The sequence below is a fragment of the Parambassis ranga genome, chromosome 21, assembly GCF_900634625.1.
Source record: "Parambassis ranga chromosome 21, fParRan2.1, whole genome shotgun sequence".
NCBI classification, from domain to species: Eukaryota; Metazoa; Chordata; class Actinopteri; family Ambassidae; genus Parambassis; species Parambassis ranga.
Window position 1 is genome coordinate 5,493,438 of NC_041041.1, and position 16,554 is coordinate 5,509,991.

General features: G+C 41.9%; 1 protein-coding gene across 2 annotated transcripts in view; it reads right to left on the bottom strand.

Moving 5' to 3' along the window:
• Positions 1-6,315: 6,315 nt before the first annotated feature.
• Positions 6,316-16,554, bottom strand: part of man1a2 (mannosidase, alpha, class 1A, member 2) — an 81,893-nt gene continuing 71,654 nt past the window's right edge. For both annotated transcript variants that reach the window (XM_028393639.1, XM_028393640.1), the window contains exons 11-14: positions 16,048-16,267; positions 14,995-15,167; positions 10,013-10,128; positions 6,316-7,561 (exon numbers count right to left, since the gene is read on the bottom strand). In XM_028393639.1, coding sequence (XP_028249440.1) covers positions 7,426-7,561; positions 10,013-10,128; positions 14,995-15,167; positions 16,048-16,267 — 645 coding nt within the window. In that variant the 3' untranslated portion in view covers positions 6,316-7,425. The remainder of the gene's footprint in view (positions 7,562-10,012; positions 10,129-14,994; positions 15,168-16,047; positions 16,268-16,554) is intronic.

A 16,554-nucleotide genomic window follows, 5' to 3' on the forward strand; every position in this document is an offset into this window, starting at 1 on the left:
GGTGGAAAATAAGTATTTGGTCAATAACAAAATGTCATCTCAATACTTTGTTATATACCCTTTGTTGGCAATGACAGAGGTCAAACGTTTTCTGTAAGTCTTCACAAGGTTTTCACACACTTTTGCTGGTATTTTGGCCCATTCCTCCATGCAGATCTCCTCTAGAGCAGTAATGTTTTGGGGCTGACGCTGGGTAACACGGACTTTCAACTCCCTCCAAAGATTTCCTATGGGGTTGAGATCTGGAGACTGGCTAGGCCACTCCAGGACCTTGAAATGCTTCTTACGAAGCCACTCCTTTGTTGCCCGGGCGGTGTGTTTGGGATCATTGTCATGTTGAAAGACCCAGCCATGTTTCATCTTCAATGCCCTTGCTGATGGAAGGAGGTTTTCACTCAAAATCTCACGATACATGGCCCCATTCATTCTTTCATTTACACGGATCAGTCGTCCAGGTCCCTTTGCAGAAAAACAGCCCCAAAGCATGATGTTTCCACCCCCATGCTTCACAGTAGGTATGGTGTTCTTCAGATGCAACTCAGCATTCTTTCTCCTCCAAACACGACGAGTTGAGTTTTTACCAAAAAGTTCTATTTTGGTTTCATCTGACCATATGACATTCTCCCAATCCTCTTCTGGATCATCCAAATGCTCTCTAGCAAACTTCAAACGGGCCTGGATATGTACTGGTTTAAGCAGGGGGACACGTCTGGCACTGCAGGATTTGAGTCCCTGGCGGCGCAGTGTGTTACTGATGGTAGCTTTTGTTACTTTGGTCCCAGCTCTCCGGAGGTCATTCACTAGGTCCCCCCGTGTGGTTCTGGGATTTTTGCTCACAGTTCTGGTGATCATTTTGACCCCACGGGGTGAGATCTTGCGTGGAGCCCCAGATCGAGGGAGATTATCAGTGGTCTTGTATGTCTTCCATTTTCTAATAATTGCTCCCACAGTTGATTTCTTCACACCAAGCTGCTTACCTATTGCAGATTCAGTCTTCCCAGCCTGGTGCAGGTCTACAATTTTGTTTCTGGTGTCCTTTGACAGCTCTTTGGTCTTGGCCATAGTGGAGTTTGGAGTGTGACTGTTTGAGGTTGTGGACAGGTGTCTTTTATACTGATAACGACTCCAAACAGATGCCATTAATACAGGTAACGAGTGGAGGACAGAGGAGACTCTTAAAGAAAAAGTTACAGGTCTGTGAGAGCCAGAAATCTTGCTTGTTTGTAGGTGACCAAATACTTCTTTTACTGAGGAATTTACCAATTAATTCATTAAAAATCCTACAATGTGATTTTCTACATTTTCTTTTCTTATTTTGTCTCTCATAGTTCAGGTATACATATGATGAAAATTACAGGCCTCTCTCATCTTTTTAAGTGGGAGAACTTGCACAATTGGTGGCTGACTAAATACTTTTTTCCCCACTGTATAAACCCAGTTAGAACTGATGAAGCTGCTTGGATGAGCAGCGAAACGTCTTCAAGAAAACTCTACAAGTCCAGACGCCTTGCTTCAATCTTCTCTCCGTATTATTATGACCTGGATGACTGAGAATCATCTTTAACATTTTGTGTCCTCCATCGGCCACATCAGACTCCCCTCACTACACCATCCTGATGGTTATGTGTAAACACGCATAAAGCTCTTAGCAGTCAGGATCAATATTCTGCCTGTACGCTCATAATATTTGAAAGATCACACTTTCAGAGGTGTGTGTGTGTTTGTGTGTGTGTGTGCTGGATCACAGCTTTCCAGTTCACAGCCATCTCTACAACAGGAAGCACCTGTGTGCGTTCCCTGTGTCTCAGATAAACAAACACTTGACTCTCCACACCTGGTTTCCACAGGTTTGTTTCTCTCACAGACGTGGAGGCCGACTAAAGTTAATCTTATCAGAAGACTCATTTAACTTTTAACTTTACTACGTAGTGATGAGGGAAATAAATGAATAATAAAAATTATCATAGCCAAGATGGTGTCTCTGTGAGGATGTACTGAGGTATAATGAAGGCTGTATATGTTCAATACATCATCATGTTTGTGCTCGATGGCCTGGACGACACATCCATCATGGGTATGAATGCAACCAGGAGTCCACAGAAGGAGGCGGAGAATGGACGAATAGAAGAAACTTTTATCCAGAAGGCAACTTAAACCGTCACAAGACGTTAGTTTTAAGAAAAAGTGAGAAACAGCTGCAGTGATTGTTGCTGGCTAAATGCTAACAGTAGCTAAACTAAACTACACATAACAACAGATGGAATCACACAGATTCAAGGCAACTATAAATCAGTGATGTAAGAACCACCCACAAACAACGTTTCCCTCAGAGAAACTCAGACTTTCTGCTTGCTGGGGTAAAGAAACCTTTGATGTTTGATGTCACTTGTGATGTCAGACGTTTTGCGGGTTTCTGAAGCACACAAACCCATCACTGTGGTTTTGTTTTTGGTGGCAGTCAGGAAGACAGAAATCCCCCAGACAACATGTACAGCTCAGGTTTCAGCTGAATATGAAACACACACACACACAAACATGTTGGGCTTCCTTATTCTACAAAACTAGGCTGACTGGATTTTCTTAGCCTGTTTTTTTAAACATGTTTACACTGTAGCCGTCACTGTAACACTTCAGCATTCTGTGACTTCCTATTGTGTCCATAATCAGACAGTGTTGTATTCCCTCTTTGTTCAGTTTCAAAGGAAACAGGAAATGTTTCTCTCTCTCTCTGCTTTTGAGCTGAAGACCTACATTTTAAAATGATGAGCACCTGCTGACGTTTTATTTTTAACGTGTCTCTTTCCTGTTTGATTTTTATTTTCCTAATTCATGAGCTGATAATGGTAAAATGAGTCTACGTCCACTCTAGTAAATGAGGTGCTTTGAGCTAAATGCTAATGTCTGTATGCCGTTCAACTGGTAATCAGCTTAGTGCGGTGAGGCCATTTACATGCACACAATTATTCCACTATTACTCCAAGTATGTCCTCATTCTGAACCTGACACAGCATTAGGCCTCATATCATTTAATAATGAAGATATTTAGGATTCGTTGGTTTAAGATACATTCTAATTATTAGGTCAGTTGGTCTGTATGTTGTCCTGTGATGGACTGGTGACCTGAGCTGGGTTAGGCTCCAGCCCTCTGTGACCCTGCACTGCAGGACAAAGCGGGGTCAGATGCTGGATGGATGGTGTTAGTATAGCTTTAACAGGATTTTCTGGAGATACCTTCAGACCATTGGTATGATTGTGTGTGTGAAGAGATGCACACCCAAAATAAAAACCCCTGTTTTAGGTCAGAAAGTGACACACACATACTTTTCAGCATTATTAAAGATGTTATATGACGAGGTTTTTGGATATGCCAGAAGGTGTTTGAACAATGGGAGCGAGAACATTTATTCTCACTAATTTAATAAATTAATTAAGTCTCATTATTGCCACAGTAAAAAAACTAAATTTTCACAATAAAGTTATACATTCAGATAGATTTCCTGATCGTCACAATCTGCAGGTTTAATATCATCATATTATGACTTAATATAATGGCAGCTAAAGTTAATGCATGTTCTGTGTTTTGAAACCACTGACTATGGATGTAAATAAAGGAGGAGGTGCAAGTCCTCTCATCCTTCTGTTATCCCAGTGTCATCAGCGAACCTGCAATTCCTGGAATGTCCTGAAGAGGCAGGCTCCAACGGTGAGTCAATCTCCATGTTCTTCCATGGTTAAAACGTTCCAACCTTGCAGAAGAAATGAAAGATGTTCACACGGTGACACAAGAACAATCAAACATCTGTCCCGTCGCTACAGGGACAGGAACCAATGAATTTGATAACTTCATCCAGTGATCAGATACAAAGCCTGTGATATCATCCGTCCATCTGTCACACTGCTAATGAGGCTGAAACACTTTGAACACATGTAAAAAAAAGTCTTATTGATCTGCCTTTATGTTAAACCATCCATTTCCAAATGACACAGCACAGATTGAAACAGGAATAATCTCTCGTTTTCTGATCACTTTTCGTAACATCTTTATTGAATTTGTGTCTCAGTTTTAAACATATTTACAGATACTTTAATTTTATTTATTTTTTTGTAGCTCAGTAAAAATACAAATACAGAACACTCAAGTTTTCAAAATGGTCGCTCTAAGCGACTTGATTGGCCGCCCAGGATTTGCCTTGGGCTTCCTCCTTATCAGATATAGGTGATGATGATGATGTCAGCGTGATGTCAGAGACTGAAGGGAGACTGTACTGTATGATCGGAGCTGGTAATAATGGCTGCCACCAGAGATCAGATGAAAGACAGAGGGAGAGAGTGAAGAAGAAAAATAACAGAGTTCATGGGTCACTCTGAGAGGTTCCTCTAAACGTTACATGTTACTTTTCATTGGTTTGTCTGAGGTCATTAAACAGCCAGAGTCTGGAGTGAAGCTGCATGAACTACAGAGCAAGATGACTCACTCTTACAGGCTCTAATTCCAACATTTACACATCAGCGTGACTATTTTTGGGCCTGATTACCATCAGAACTGTTTGAACATCGGCTTATTGATGTTTAATAAATAACGTGTGTGTGAGTGATGTTGATCATTTAGCATTACAGAAGCAGCTAGGGCTGTTGGGTTAGCATTACTGAAGGGCAAACAAATTCAAAGTTGGTCGTAAAGTGAACTATCGTGTTTTTGTTGCATTTAAAAAGAGCGACTGATAAGTTTGTGGCCTAAGGTAGAAGGAGTGGAGTCATTCGGCTCTTGAACTTTTAGTTCAGGGAGTCACTGCAGTTCCTTTAAACGGCCACTTGAGGGCTGAGGAGTGAAAAAAAGAGTGAATCCCGACAGACCTCCGAAAACGTTTGCAACCAGATCGTGCTGACTGAGACAAATATACCAAAGATGTTACTGACTTCCTGCATTGTCATAGGGTTGAACTATACATATTTATAATGACAGCTGTGTAGCTCATGTCCTTCTACCTTACAGGCCATAAACGTATCAGTCATGACAGGCAGGAAGGAGAATATCCCAGGGTTAAAGCCTCTTTCCATCATCCTGATGCTCCGAGCTTTTCGTCCATCACAGTTCTTTCAGAGGAAAGCGTGTGCAAACATGATGTCATACAAAACACGATAAAAAAAGTGAAAAAGCACAATAATAGCCAAGGCGTCACATTTGATAATAAGGCTTGAAAGGAATCAAAAACCTACACAGAAAAAAAAACTTCAACTTCACCGCCTGCATAAAAAGCACCTTCAGTAGTCAAACCTGCTGTTTCCTCTACACCGGTCAGTGAAAGGCTGATCAATGAGCCCACAGACGGAGAGAAAATATAACACACACAGTCATCGCACAGATTTATCAGGCTCATTATTAAGACTGAAGTGAGTTTAAAACAGGTGGATGATTCATGATTGACAGACTGAGCAGAAATAAAAATAAATAAAATGAACTATTCATGTCGATGTATGTCGTTGTTCCTGTAATATATGACGTTACGGTCCCAAAAAGTGCTCTCATGTTACCTAAAGACGATGAATTAATGATAAATGACACCAATGTGGTGAAAAAAAAGTAACTGGAAGTTCAGCATATCTATGGCAGCAACTATTTAATTGATATTATAAATGAAAACAATAATTTCCAGACCTCATTTCTGTGTCTTTTTACTGCTGCACCCATTTTTTTCTGAATGATTGAGTAACTAGTGAGTGAGTATGGCCCCATGTTTGCATGATAAACATGCTTTTACTGCCATATTTTGAGTCTGAGTCACCTTTAACCTGTAAAATCAGCTATTTAGCACGCTGTGCTTCAATGTAACAGAGACAGCTGTGTGAGGGGGTGATCACTGGCAGCAGGACTGTGTGGTTTATGCAGTGACACTGACTTCTATCAACAAGGTTGAGGAGTCTCAAGTGAAGTATTCTGATGTTGACACTCTTACAGAGGAGAAATCGGGCAAGAGACGAATGTTTGAAAATGTAAACAAACATTTCCTTTATTAGCTGTGTATCATACCTCAGAGTTTCCCCAGACTTCAAATTAAATATTTAATGATTTAAAAGTTGGACAAATAAGTCGGTCTGTGCAGACGCTGGTTAGGAACTATGTACATAAAGAAATTAAAGTTTTATAGTTTGAGTTTTGGTGGAACCATCAGACTAAAGGCCTTCCGGGTTTTCAGAATTAGTCATGGTGAATTTGAGAGGTAGAGGTTAAAATGAAGGAGGGAGAAAATGGCAGAGAGATGACAAATTAGTTAATGATACTTGAAACTGATGATGTAACAGCGGAAAACATGAAGGTGACAGAAGGTTTCATTTAATCAGCGCTTTCAGTGCTACACCTCTACTCTTCTTCTTCTTTATAGTCCTCCCGTACAAAGTGCACAAATGATTTACAGCAGGGGTCGTTTTTTGAACCACCACACAAACACTTACAAAAGCATGGCTGAGCATGAGCTGCATCTCACAAGGTATAAACTGAGAATAGTGCGATTTATGAAAAAGTGGATCCAAAACTATGTGGAGGAGAGAGAGAGAGATTAAAAAAGCAGCATCCAACTGAGTAGCAGCAGAATGGTTCGGGGTGGCGGTGACGATGAGGACGTCTGCTGCTGTCCACGTGTAGTTACTGATCCACTTAACGATGGTCCACTTTTCTGAAAATGGAGGATTAGAGGAGGTGCCGCGACCCGTCCTCACGCTGATCAAGATCTGCTTAGAGTTCCAGGTCAAAGTTTATCTGATGAAGACTAAACAGGGAGTGGACTGTTGTGACACAGGAGTGGGTGGGTCAGGGAGAAGCGGAGGGTTTGATTCAACCCTGTGTCCCCATGTTGGATTTGTCCAAAACAAACAAAAATATCTCTCATCAACAGACCCTGTAAAGTCCTAAAGTCTGTATTCCAGGAAAAAAAACACTTCCTTCTATCAGCACAGTGTCAAACTGTGTAATCCTTCACTGGATCCCATATGGACTCTCAGTGCCTCAGCATGAGTCTCTATGGGAGGAAAGTTTGGTCAAATGAAGACTGAAAGTAACAACAAAAACCTAAACAGACCTTCTGGATTGGAGCTTCAGAGAAGAGAGTCACTTCAAAGCCAAACGTGAGGCTGAGCAGCTCACCCACTGTTTGATTTAAGCAGAGAAGACAAAGAGAGAAGCAAAGAGTGAAACATAGAAGAAGAGAACAGAGACGACTGCCTCCCGGCTCAGCGGCAGTCTGTGCTGGAGGCCAACTCTCTGTCCTTCTCTCTCTGCCTCCTCTGGATGATGCCTGCAGTCCAAAAGCAGTTAAGAGTCTGAATGTAAGTCTGTTTGGTGGGTGAGGGGAGAGGCGGGTAGTCAGGCAGGGTGAGCAGACAGGTGGCGCCCCCTGGTGCTGTGGTGGAGGAAAAGAAGGGCTTGTCTGTCTACCGCTGAGAAGGTTCGCTGCCAGGCAGGGTGATGTTGCCCAGGTGGAGGACAGGAAGTGGGTGAGCCTCTGTATTGAAGACCCAGCTCTCCAACGGCAACAGGTCGTCACTGGAGAACAACAGGTAAAGATACCTGAAAGGAGGGGGAGGGGAGAAGAAAGACAAACAGCTATGGTTTGACTTCAGAAGGTTTGAGCATTTTACAATTTAAATCAGTTTCAGGTGAACCCAGCTCCATTTTCTTTAGTAAAACATTCACATTGAAAGCTCCACAAAACTTTTTCTAGGACGTAATGAAAAAGGAGGACGTGGAAATCGATGACAGCAAATCCTACACTATTGACACCTCTGCTTGCCTCTTCACAAACAAATAGAAGCAGGAATAGGAACAGGGAGACCTGGGTTTGTTGAGGACGTTTAGGACAACCGACTGAACTCTTTTTTCCCCCTTTAATCAATAGACAGTGATAACAAACTGTCATTTAATCACTGTGTTATCTGTGAAACATGGAAATGAAGCTACAGCCCCCTAACTGCAAATGAATACTTTTGCTTAAGTCGAAGTCTCAAGGAGACAGAGCAGGTGAATCATTTGAAATGCAATCAAAGAACGTCCTTCCTTCTATTCATTTGTACTTGTTGCAGTTATTCGTACTTTTAAGGTTTAGTAGCGAGTGTGAAACTCACATTGTCCTTATTTCTTAACTTCTATCAGTGTGACTGGTAGCCAACCAGCCGCCTGCATGGCGCTGAGCTGTTGTGTTGCTTTGATGCCACTGGCCAGCAGCCAGCAGGGACAAAAAGCTGAGAGCAGATAGACACAAACGGTTGTGTAACACTGAGGCATTCAAATGTCACCGTCTCACACAGTTAGCAGGCCGTGTGGCGGTGACCTTTAACGACTCCGACACCAAAGACACATTTCACTGGCATTTGTGCGAGTTAATTTCAGGCACAGAGAAGCTTAGAATGAAGCGCTGATAAGTCGCTTCATGTAATTACAGAAGGCAGAGTCTGCTCAGTTTTATTCATATCTTTGAGTCGTCGGACTGAGTGACAGAAAACAACTGAATTACAGCAGGTTACACATTCAAAGAGATGCCAGCAGAGGGACTCAGAGAGCCACAGTCCATTTCCTTTCTGCACTCAGAGACTTCATCCATCAGTGATGATGGTGATGCACCAGAGACACAGGAGCTGCTGGCATTAATCAGACTGTAAACCGAGCCCGATGCCTGCTCACTGCGGCTCTAATAGAAAGAAATAACAACAGCTGGCAGCGTGCTAACATGTTATTACCCTCTAAAGAGTGGTACCGGAATAACCTGCACAGACACAATTTACAGAGAAGTGAAAGACGACAACGAAAATGGGAAATTATTTTGGAAGTTATATTAAATCCAGAAATAATACAGCATTTAAATTCTAATAATTTAACATGAATGTACCTATTTAAGCTCATCAAGACAAAAGGCCTATTATACAACCGATTGATATTTATTCTAAAGTAATTTTTGATTTTCATGTTCAGTTCATTTTAAAGCAGCACTCACAGGACAAATGACACAGTCATTAGTCACTGTAATTGTCCCTCTTGTTCATAGTGACCCTGCAGAGGTCCGTCTCTAATGCTAATGAGTACTGTTCTGTGCAAAACTAATAGATCAGCTCAAGTCAGCGAGGCTTCTGCAGTGACAGTTTTGTGTTTTGCGCTTGAAATTCTTTGTTTTTCTGGGATGATAACTTCATCCTTAGAAATAAACACTCCCCTAATGCTGGAAAACATGTATGAGAAGAAAGTAAATCACAAAGTTAGGGCCACAAAGAGGATCAACTGATATTAGTATTTTTCTGTTCATCTTCTTAGATGAGATATGAAGACGTTTGCCATCTGTTGCCATGGAGAGTTCTTACGCAGGCACAGAGTTGTTTATCTTGGTTGGCTTAAATCTTTTTTGGTTCCTACCACTGTCACCTTTTTGCTCCGATTATTGGCTATCAGACTTTGTAAGCGTGTCAGATCTTTAAAAAGGCTCCTTATTTTTGTGACATGAGAGGACACAAAGTTAAGAGGCGGGGCTAATGCTGAGGTGGTAGTCCAGGAGAAGGCTGTGATCTGACGGACTGAACTGAAACTACCCAACACAGTCAAAGCACAGCCTCGAGTTCTGCAAGCGGTTTAGAAACTTTAAGATGGAGCTAGCAGTTTTGTGGCCAATGGACAGGCGTCACACTCCAGGAAGTGGACACCCTGGTGCCAGACGCTGAGTTACACGCACTCTGTTCTGCTCTCGGTACGTTCTTTGATGTTGGTTTGATGTTTTTGGGGCTTTAAAATCCACAAATGCTCCATGAGCTGTGTAATAAGTGTGTAAACATCTGCCTCATGAAAGTCTGTGACTGACATGTTGAAGACACTTCTATTGGGCAGTTTAAAAGAAATCACTGTTGCAATCACTTTTCTCTGACGAGTCCTCACACCTACCTCTTAAATTACTGTAATTTTCCACAAAAGTGATTATTAATTGAAAAAAAAATACTTGGCAGATTGAGGGAATTAATCAAACAATTAGTGTTGACTTACTTGAGCGTCTCGGCCAGGAAGAAGCTCTGCTGCACGTCATCGTAGGTTGGGTTGGATGAGTAGACATCTTTGACCCCGGAGAAACCTCCGCTCACCCTGCAGTACTTGTCGATGGCCTGGAGCAGGAGAGGTGGAGGAGAAAACAGTTAGTGCAAATGACAGAAAGAAAAAGAAAGATGGAGGAGGAAAATGAGGGCAAAGAGAAAAGGTGGGGGGGAGCTCGGTTTTAATAAGCTTATAAAAGCATGCTATAATTAATTTCTGTGCTTGTGACAGATTAGAGCAAGTCCTGGGGAGACAAACAGGAAAGCAGCAGCTGCACAAAATACGAGGAAAAATGATTAGCACAAACACTTTGCACTGCCTCTCAACATTTACATTTCATTCTCCAAAACGTTTCAACACAAAGCGGCTTCGTAGCCAGCGCACACTCATTCGTTTCCTGCTGCGCTTCTTTTTTACTTGAGGAACAAGCTTGCAGCGGTCTCACGGGGGTCATTCTTTACAATCCCTGCATCAGCTTTTCAACTTCATCTGCAGGTTTTTCAGTCAAAGAGAAAAAATAAACACATCTTTTGTTGTCATTTTACTTTTTAGTCACGCAATGTTTTCAGGACAAAATTAAAACACATTCGTAGGTGGGTCGAACTGTGATGTAAATCCGCTCTTTGTGTTCACTTCAGAGTGTTAACGGCCGATTCTCAAACCGTGAAAGATGTGATGTCAATGACAATGTGTCAACATGAGCAAAACAACAAACATGGAGGACAGCCAGTTCGACAACAGCAGAACTAAAAATAGTTGGACAGCTCCACTTTGTGCACCGTGACACCAGAACAAACAGTGAATTAAGGATGATGTTAACTACAGTTCTTTGATGCTCCGTGTGTGTACAGGTCTCATCTTCAAAAAAAAAATAATAAAAAATTCCATCAGGAATCAGTGACGTTACTAAGCCGAGACTGGAGAAACCAGCTGTCAGTCACAATCAATTATCAACTAACTTCAACCAATCAGATCAAACAAATTGCTGAAGAGGAACCACAACAAGCTGCTGAGGGACTAAGAAATCCAGCATACAGTTTGTTTCAATTGTGGCGTTTCGTTTTGTCTGCCTCCAGCCATGACTGTGCTGTTTCCACAGATGTGTAGGACCTCATATTGCTGTGAGCCCACAGTGACAAAAGGGTTAACAGATGTATGTAACCTTCTGGGGTTCTGATTTTGATTCTAATCACACTAAACTAAAACAATTAGTCCTCGATAAATCAATCATCACAGTGTTAATGAATGCTCTGATAATGAATCTCGCTTTTGTGGATCCAGAGAACAAGCTAACATAATAGTTTTTCATCATGTCTAATATCAAAACCAAATGATCCAGATCATAAATCATGTTCCTCAGTACTCATATTAGTTTCTCTGAAACAGCTGCATCTAATACTGATGACACATTTCCCACATCATTTGTGAGCAGGTGCTGTACATATCTGAGCGCACACACACACACACACACACAGCAGCAATGCAGCTACAGCCCAGCTGGTGAAACCAACAGTCCACCGTACCTGTATGCTCTATTGATTTGCAATGAGGACTTGTTACATTTAAATTAGTGCTTCCATTAAAAAAAACTGCATCACACTCCTGCTCATACCTTATCGACTCTCACTTTTAACGCATGTAATTGAAAGCATTATCTGTGTCCTTGTCTTTCAGTCTGTCTCTCACACACACTCACACACACACACAAACACACACACGCTCTGTCCTCCTGTGACCATTGTGCTGTCAGCAGATTTCTGTCGTGAGGAGTTCGGTCCATAATTCCTGTTATTCATGGGCGGCTGCGCCCAACGTCCTTCTCCGTCCACACTGCAGTGCAATGGGCTGTACACACACACACACGCTGATATCAAGCTGAGTGTATCTTCCATTATATATGGCCGCTTATGTGACTTGGCACATTTAAACTCAAGTCACATCGACGCCTGAACAAACGTTTAACAGTCTGGTAACTTTAAATCTCATGCTGTGTAATGCCCAGTTTGGGGAAGCGTACATGTAGAACTCTCTCTCTCTCACACACACACACACACATATATATATCTCGACCATCTGTGCTACATAAATTATCTGATAAAAAGTCTACCTGTAGAGGGGGGAGGAGCAGTGAGGACACATTTTACATTACAGCAGCTGGGCTTCACCTTCACACACAACGCTGAAGTTTTACACACACACACAAAAAGCCAGCCAATGTTAATGGCTTTTGTGAACAGAGAAAGCGTGACAAAGGGATGCAGGTTTGGTGGTGTAGCAGATGGATGCAGCTGTGGTGTGTGTGTGTGTGTGTGTGTGTAGCTGAGGTTTTAAGCTACATACAGAGAAGACCACAGGTGTGCAAAGTATATGTGTGTGTGTGTGTGTGTGTGTGCAAAGAAGCCAATAGAAGAAGAGTGAAGTGTGCATGAAGGTGAGAAAAATAAACTACAATAAACTATAAAAATCAAAGGAGACATCAAATATATATTATAAAACTAATTCCCAGCCAACACCGACTAATTTTAGCATGTAGAGGTTTTGTTGAGTTACATTTGTCGCTTCGCTGACCACATTTCAGTCAGGATTTTAACATTTGTGCACATACCAGCTTTGCAGTGCATTCAGCAGCGATCCTTAATAAGCATGCTCTCATTTATGTTTGCGCCGTGGGGCAGGACAATTGTGTGTGTTTTTGGTTATCAAGGACATTTGACCATTTTCTCATTATACAGGATTAAAAACACATTCTAGAAAGTCCAGGTTCTAATCTAAGCTGAGTTTACAGACCCTAGAAAAATGTCTGTTCATGACAAATGACTATTTCTGACAGTATAAATTAAAGGCTGTTTTATAGCATGCAATTAACACCAAACAGTTATCTGCTATTAAAATGAACCTAAAGGCTCAGCCAAAACTTCATGACTTCTGAAAGCATCATTAAATTGGATGTGTCATATTCATTAGTATGTCTGTGTATGCAGTATTAAATAATGCAGGAGGGGCCCATCTCTCTTTTTAGTGTCACTCATGCTCAGAACAATCACACTCCATCAACACCCCTGCCAGTATATTTACTTGGCACATTTGCTGATACACACTCCCACCCAGAACAAAAAAAAAAACACAAACAGGATAAACATGGAGGAAGAAAAGGTGATAAGAAGATTGACAGAAAAAAGGAAGAGAACCGAGAGTACGACAAAAGCTGAAGAGAGAGAGAGAGAGAAAAGATGAGGACCAGCAGGTCGGTGGAGGTTTATACACACTGAAGGTGAACTCTTTAATCCGCTGTCAGAAGGAAGTGGAGCCGGAGAGTTAAAGGGATAGAGGGGGCTTTCATTTCTGTTTCATTTCCATAAAGATTTTCAGATTAAAGCACAAAAGGAATGTGTGAACATCTCACGTATTTCCTCTGCTGCTGAAATCAGCCGTTTGAATGTGTGGCAGGTATCTGCATAAATTACTGTGTATGGCCACACATGGTTAGGGCCCGGAAAGTGCCACATATACAGAGCAGAGGGAAGCTATTTAGCATCAGCATTAAACAAGAAATGTTGTCCAATAGATTTCAGTGGAAGCCCTGTAGCTTCTTTTCGGTTAATCTTGTTGAAGGGGAGGAGAGATGTAACCATGGAAACAGGCCCCTAACAATGATGCTCTTGCTAAAACTAACCGTGTAATGTAATCCCAAAAGTCAACCATTGAATTTCATGTCTAAAATCCAACAAAAGAGGGTGATTGAGTTAAAAAGTAGAGCGAGAGTGGTAATAAAACTTAAGCAATTGATGAGACTCGAACCTGGGTCTCCTCTTCCTAAGTCTAATTTGTTCTTTTCCTTTGATGCAGTCCACAAACTGCCTCCTTTACAACACTGCCAGTCTACCAGATACACTAACATAGATACACTATTGCTGTTTGAAGGTTGAGAGCTGCAAATCTGCTCAAATGGAGCTCAAAACACCTCACACTTCGTCGCAGATGTTCACTGTGCGACAAGTCTTTTAGCAGACAAATTAACACTAATAAAGAAGTCTGACCTTTGGACTCAAAAGTCAAAATTAAAATACAGAAATGAAGCTCTGCTGACTGTTTCCATCTTGCAGGAGGCACAGAGCAGAGAATGGAAAAAAAATCCTCCAGGAGCCAAATCAAATAAAGAGAAGGTAATATATTTGGAGTAAAACACAGCGGCGGTTTTTAATCTTTATCCACAACTAGAACTGCTAAAGGGAAGAGCATGAACCTGCCACTGGCGCTGCCTCTCATTCCATCGATAATAACATTACTGTATTTTTAATGTTTCAGCTCAGGCTATAAAGCATACTGAATGTTCTCATATCTCTAAGTGCCTCCACCATCAGCATTGAATTCACCCACAGATGCACTTCACCTGCCTGTAAGCCACTCTCCTGCTGTATTCATGCAAGTATTCATCACATTCTCTCTCTTGAGAATATCTTTTCAGTATGAACATGTTTAAAAGTAGACCAAAACCAATCTGTCTGAGGACTCGTGGTGCGCTTTTAAACAAATTTTGGTATACTTATCTAACCAAACCAAAAACAGAAACTGTCACAAACATGATCCTAAAAATCTGTTTATTTGACAACATAAAAAGAGGACAGCGTGCAACCAAACCAAATGAGCAGGAGGTATTATTTTCTGCTTTGCTCTGGATCAAAACAACAGGAAAAAGTAGAAAATAGCACCAAACTTCTGTCAGCCTGCTTCCCAATTAAATCTGCTACAGATGGATATTCTATGGCTGTGTGATTTGAAACTTTAATGTTTCAAAGAGTGGGCGGAGGAAGTTTGGATCATGAGATTTTTATTAACAACATATTACAGATGTGGGGGGAAACATAGGCCCAGTCATGACGGCTTGAAACGATGACATATTCTATCATACAAAATACATGTAGTCTTTTTGTTTTTACCTGTGCTGCCTCCCAGCCCCACTGTCGGTATTTGGGATCGTGGGTGAACCTCCACATGTACCAGTAGGTCTCGATCACCTCTGGTCGTAGGATGTAGTACTTCTCATTCTGCCGAACGGCCACCGCCTCCAAGCCGCTGTCAAACTTGAAGGCCTCCGGCCCGAGCTTCAGCACTGGAGAGAAGAAGGGGGAAGGAGGAGAGAGAGAGAGAGAGAGAGAGAGAGGAATGAAAGAAATGTATGATCGGTTTTACACACGTTCACACACACACACACACACACACAAACACACACACACACGTTCAGGAGTTTTTGGGAATGACTGCTTGTTAACTAACAGGCCAACTTTAGACAGTCTGTACGTCAGTCTCTTCTCTCGCTCTATTTTCTCCAACTTCATTTGTTGCCACGGCAACCTCTCTTTCTCAGAACAACCTCACGACGCCTGACTACACACAGTCCTATGATAGAGAATCACACACTTAACATTACTTTGCTGACAACTATTGATCCCTGTCAGTCTGAAACATCTAAAAAAAAAAACCAACAGCTATTAAAATTTTATATATATGTAACTAAAACAAAGAACTGTAAAATTAGGACAGACATAATCAGTACTAAAGAAAAATGATTAATATACGGCTTAGATTGGGAGCCACAATGTAGTTTTATACAACATAAAGTATTCTGTCTGTCATACACTGCCTCAGTTTATTATGCACTTTAACCCTTAATGCTCCTGACCAGCTGTTTGTAGCAGCAACCAGTAAAGAAGGTAGCTGTGGGTGCTAAAGTTTGGAATATCACAGCCTGTTTTTTTATGGTTCTACCCAAGAAGCGAACTATCATCCTTTCGCTATCTTCTTTCCTGGCTATCTCTGGACGTCCCCCGATATTTGCTGTTGAGTGTTTGTTGCCATCTTCTTCAGCATTTTTCACTTGCCTGGACAACATAACAGAGCCTACCTACACTCAACTGCGTACTCAACATGGGGTTAACACAACACCAGCGTGCGCTGGTATTTGTGTATGCAGCAGCCTCCGCCCTCCTCACCCGTCCTGTCGTAAGACTCGTGGCAGGTGTGAGCGATCTCAGCTCCAAGCTGCAAATAGTGTCCGGCCTTGTCGTCCGGCGAGCCATCAGCACCCAGCGCAAACATGCCGCCGGCGAAGCAGGCCAGGTGGCCCATCTTCCTCTCCAGGTGGCCGTTCTTCCACTCACCGATGAATGTCAGGCCGCCGTTGGACTTACGAACCAGGTGGCGCTCGATGGCCTGGAGGGAGAGAGCGTGTGTGTAAGTGCGGATATTTGTGGGAAAATAACATCCAAACATGGAAAGGAGCTGTCTGTTTGTAGGAATGTGGACAGAATATTAAGTATATGTAAGGGCTTTCCATTGAGCAATTCTATGCAGGAGTCGAACAGCACGCCTGAAATTCATTTATGTATGAAGACAAATGTGAATATTTCGAGAGGAAATGGATGTAGAGGAAGGTTGCGATGTGTCGATGGGTCATTGATATTGAGCACAACTAGCTCGAGTGCAGGTAGGGTCAAAAA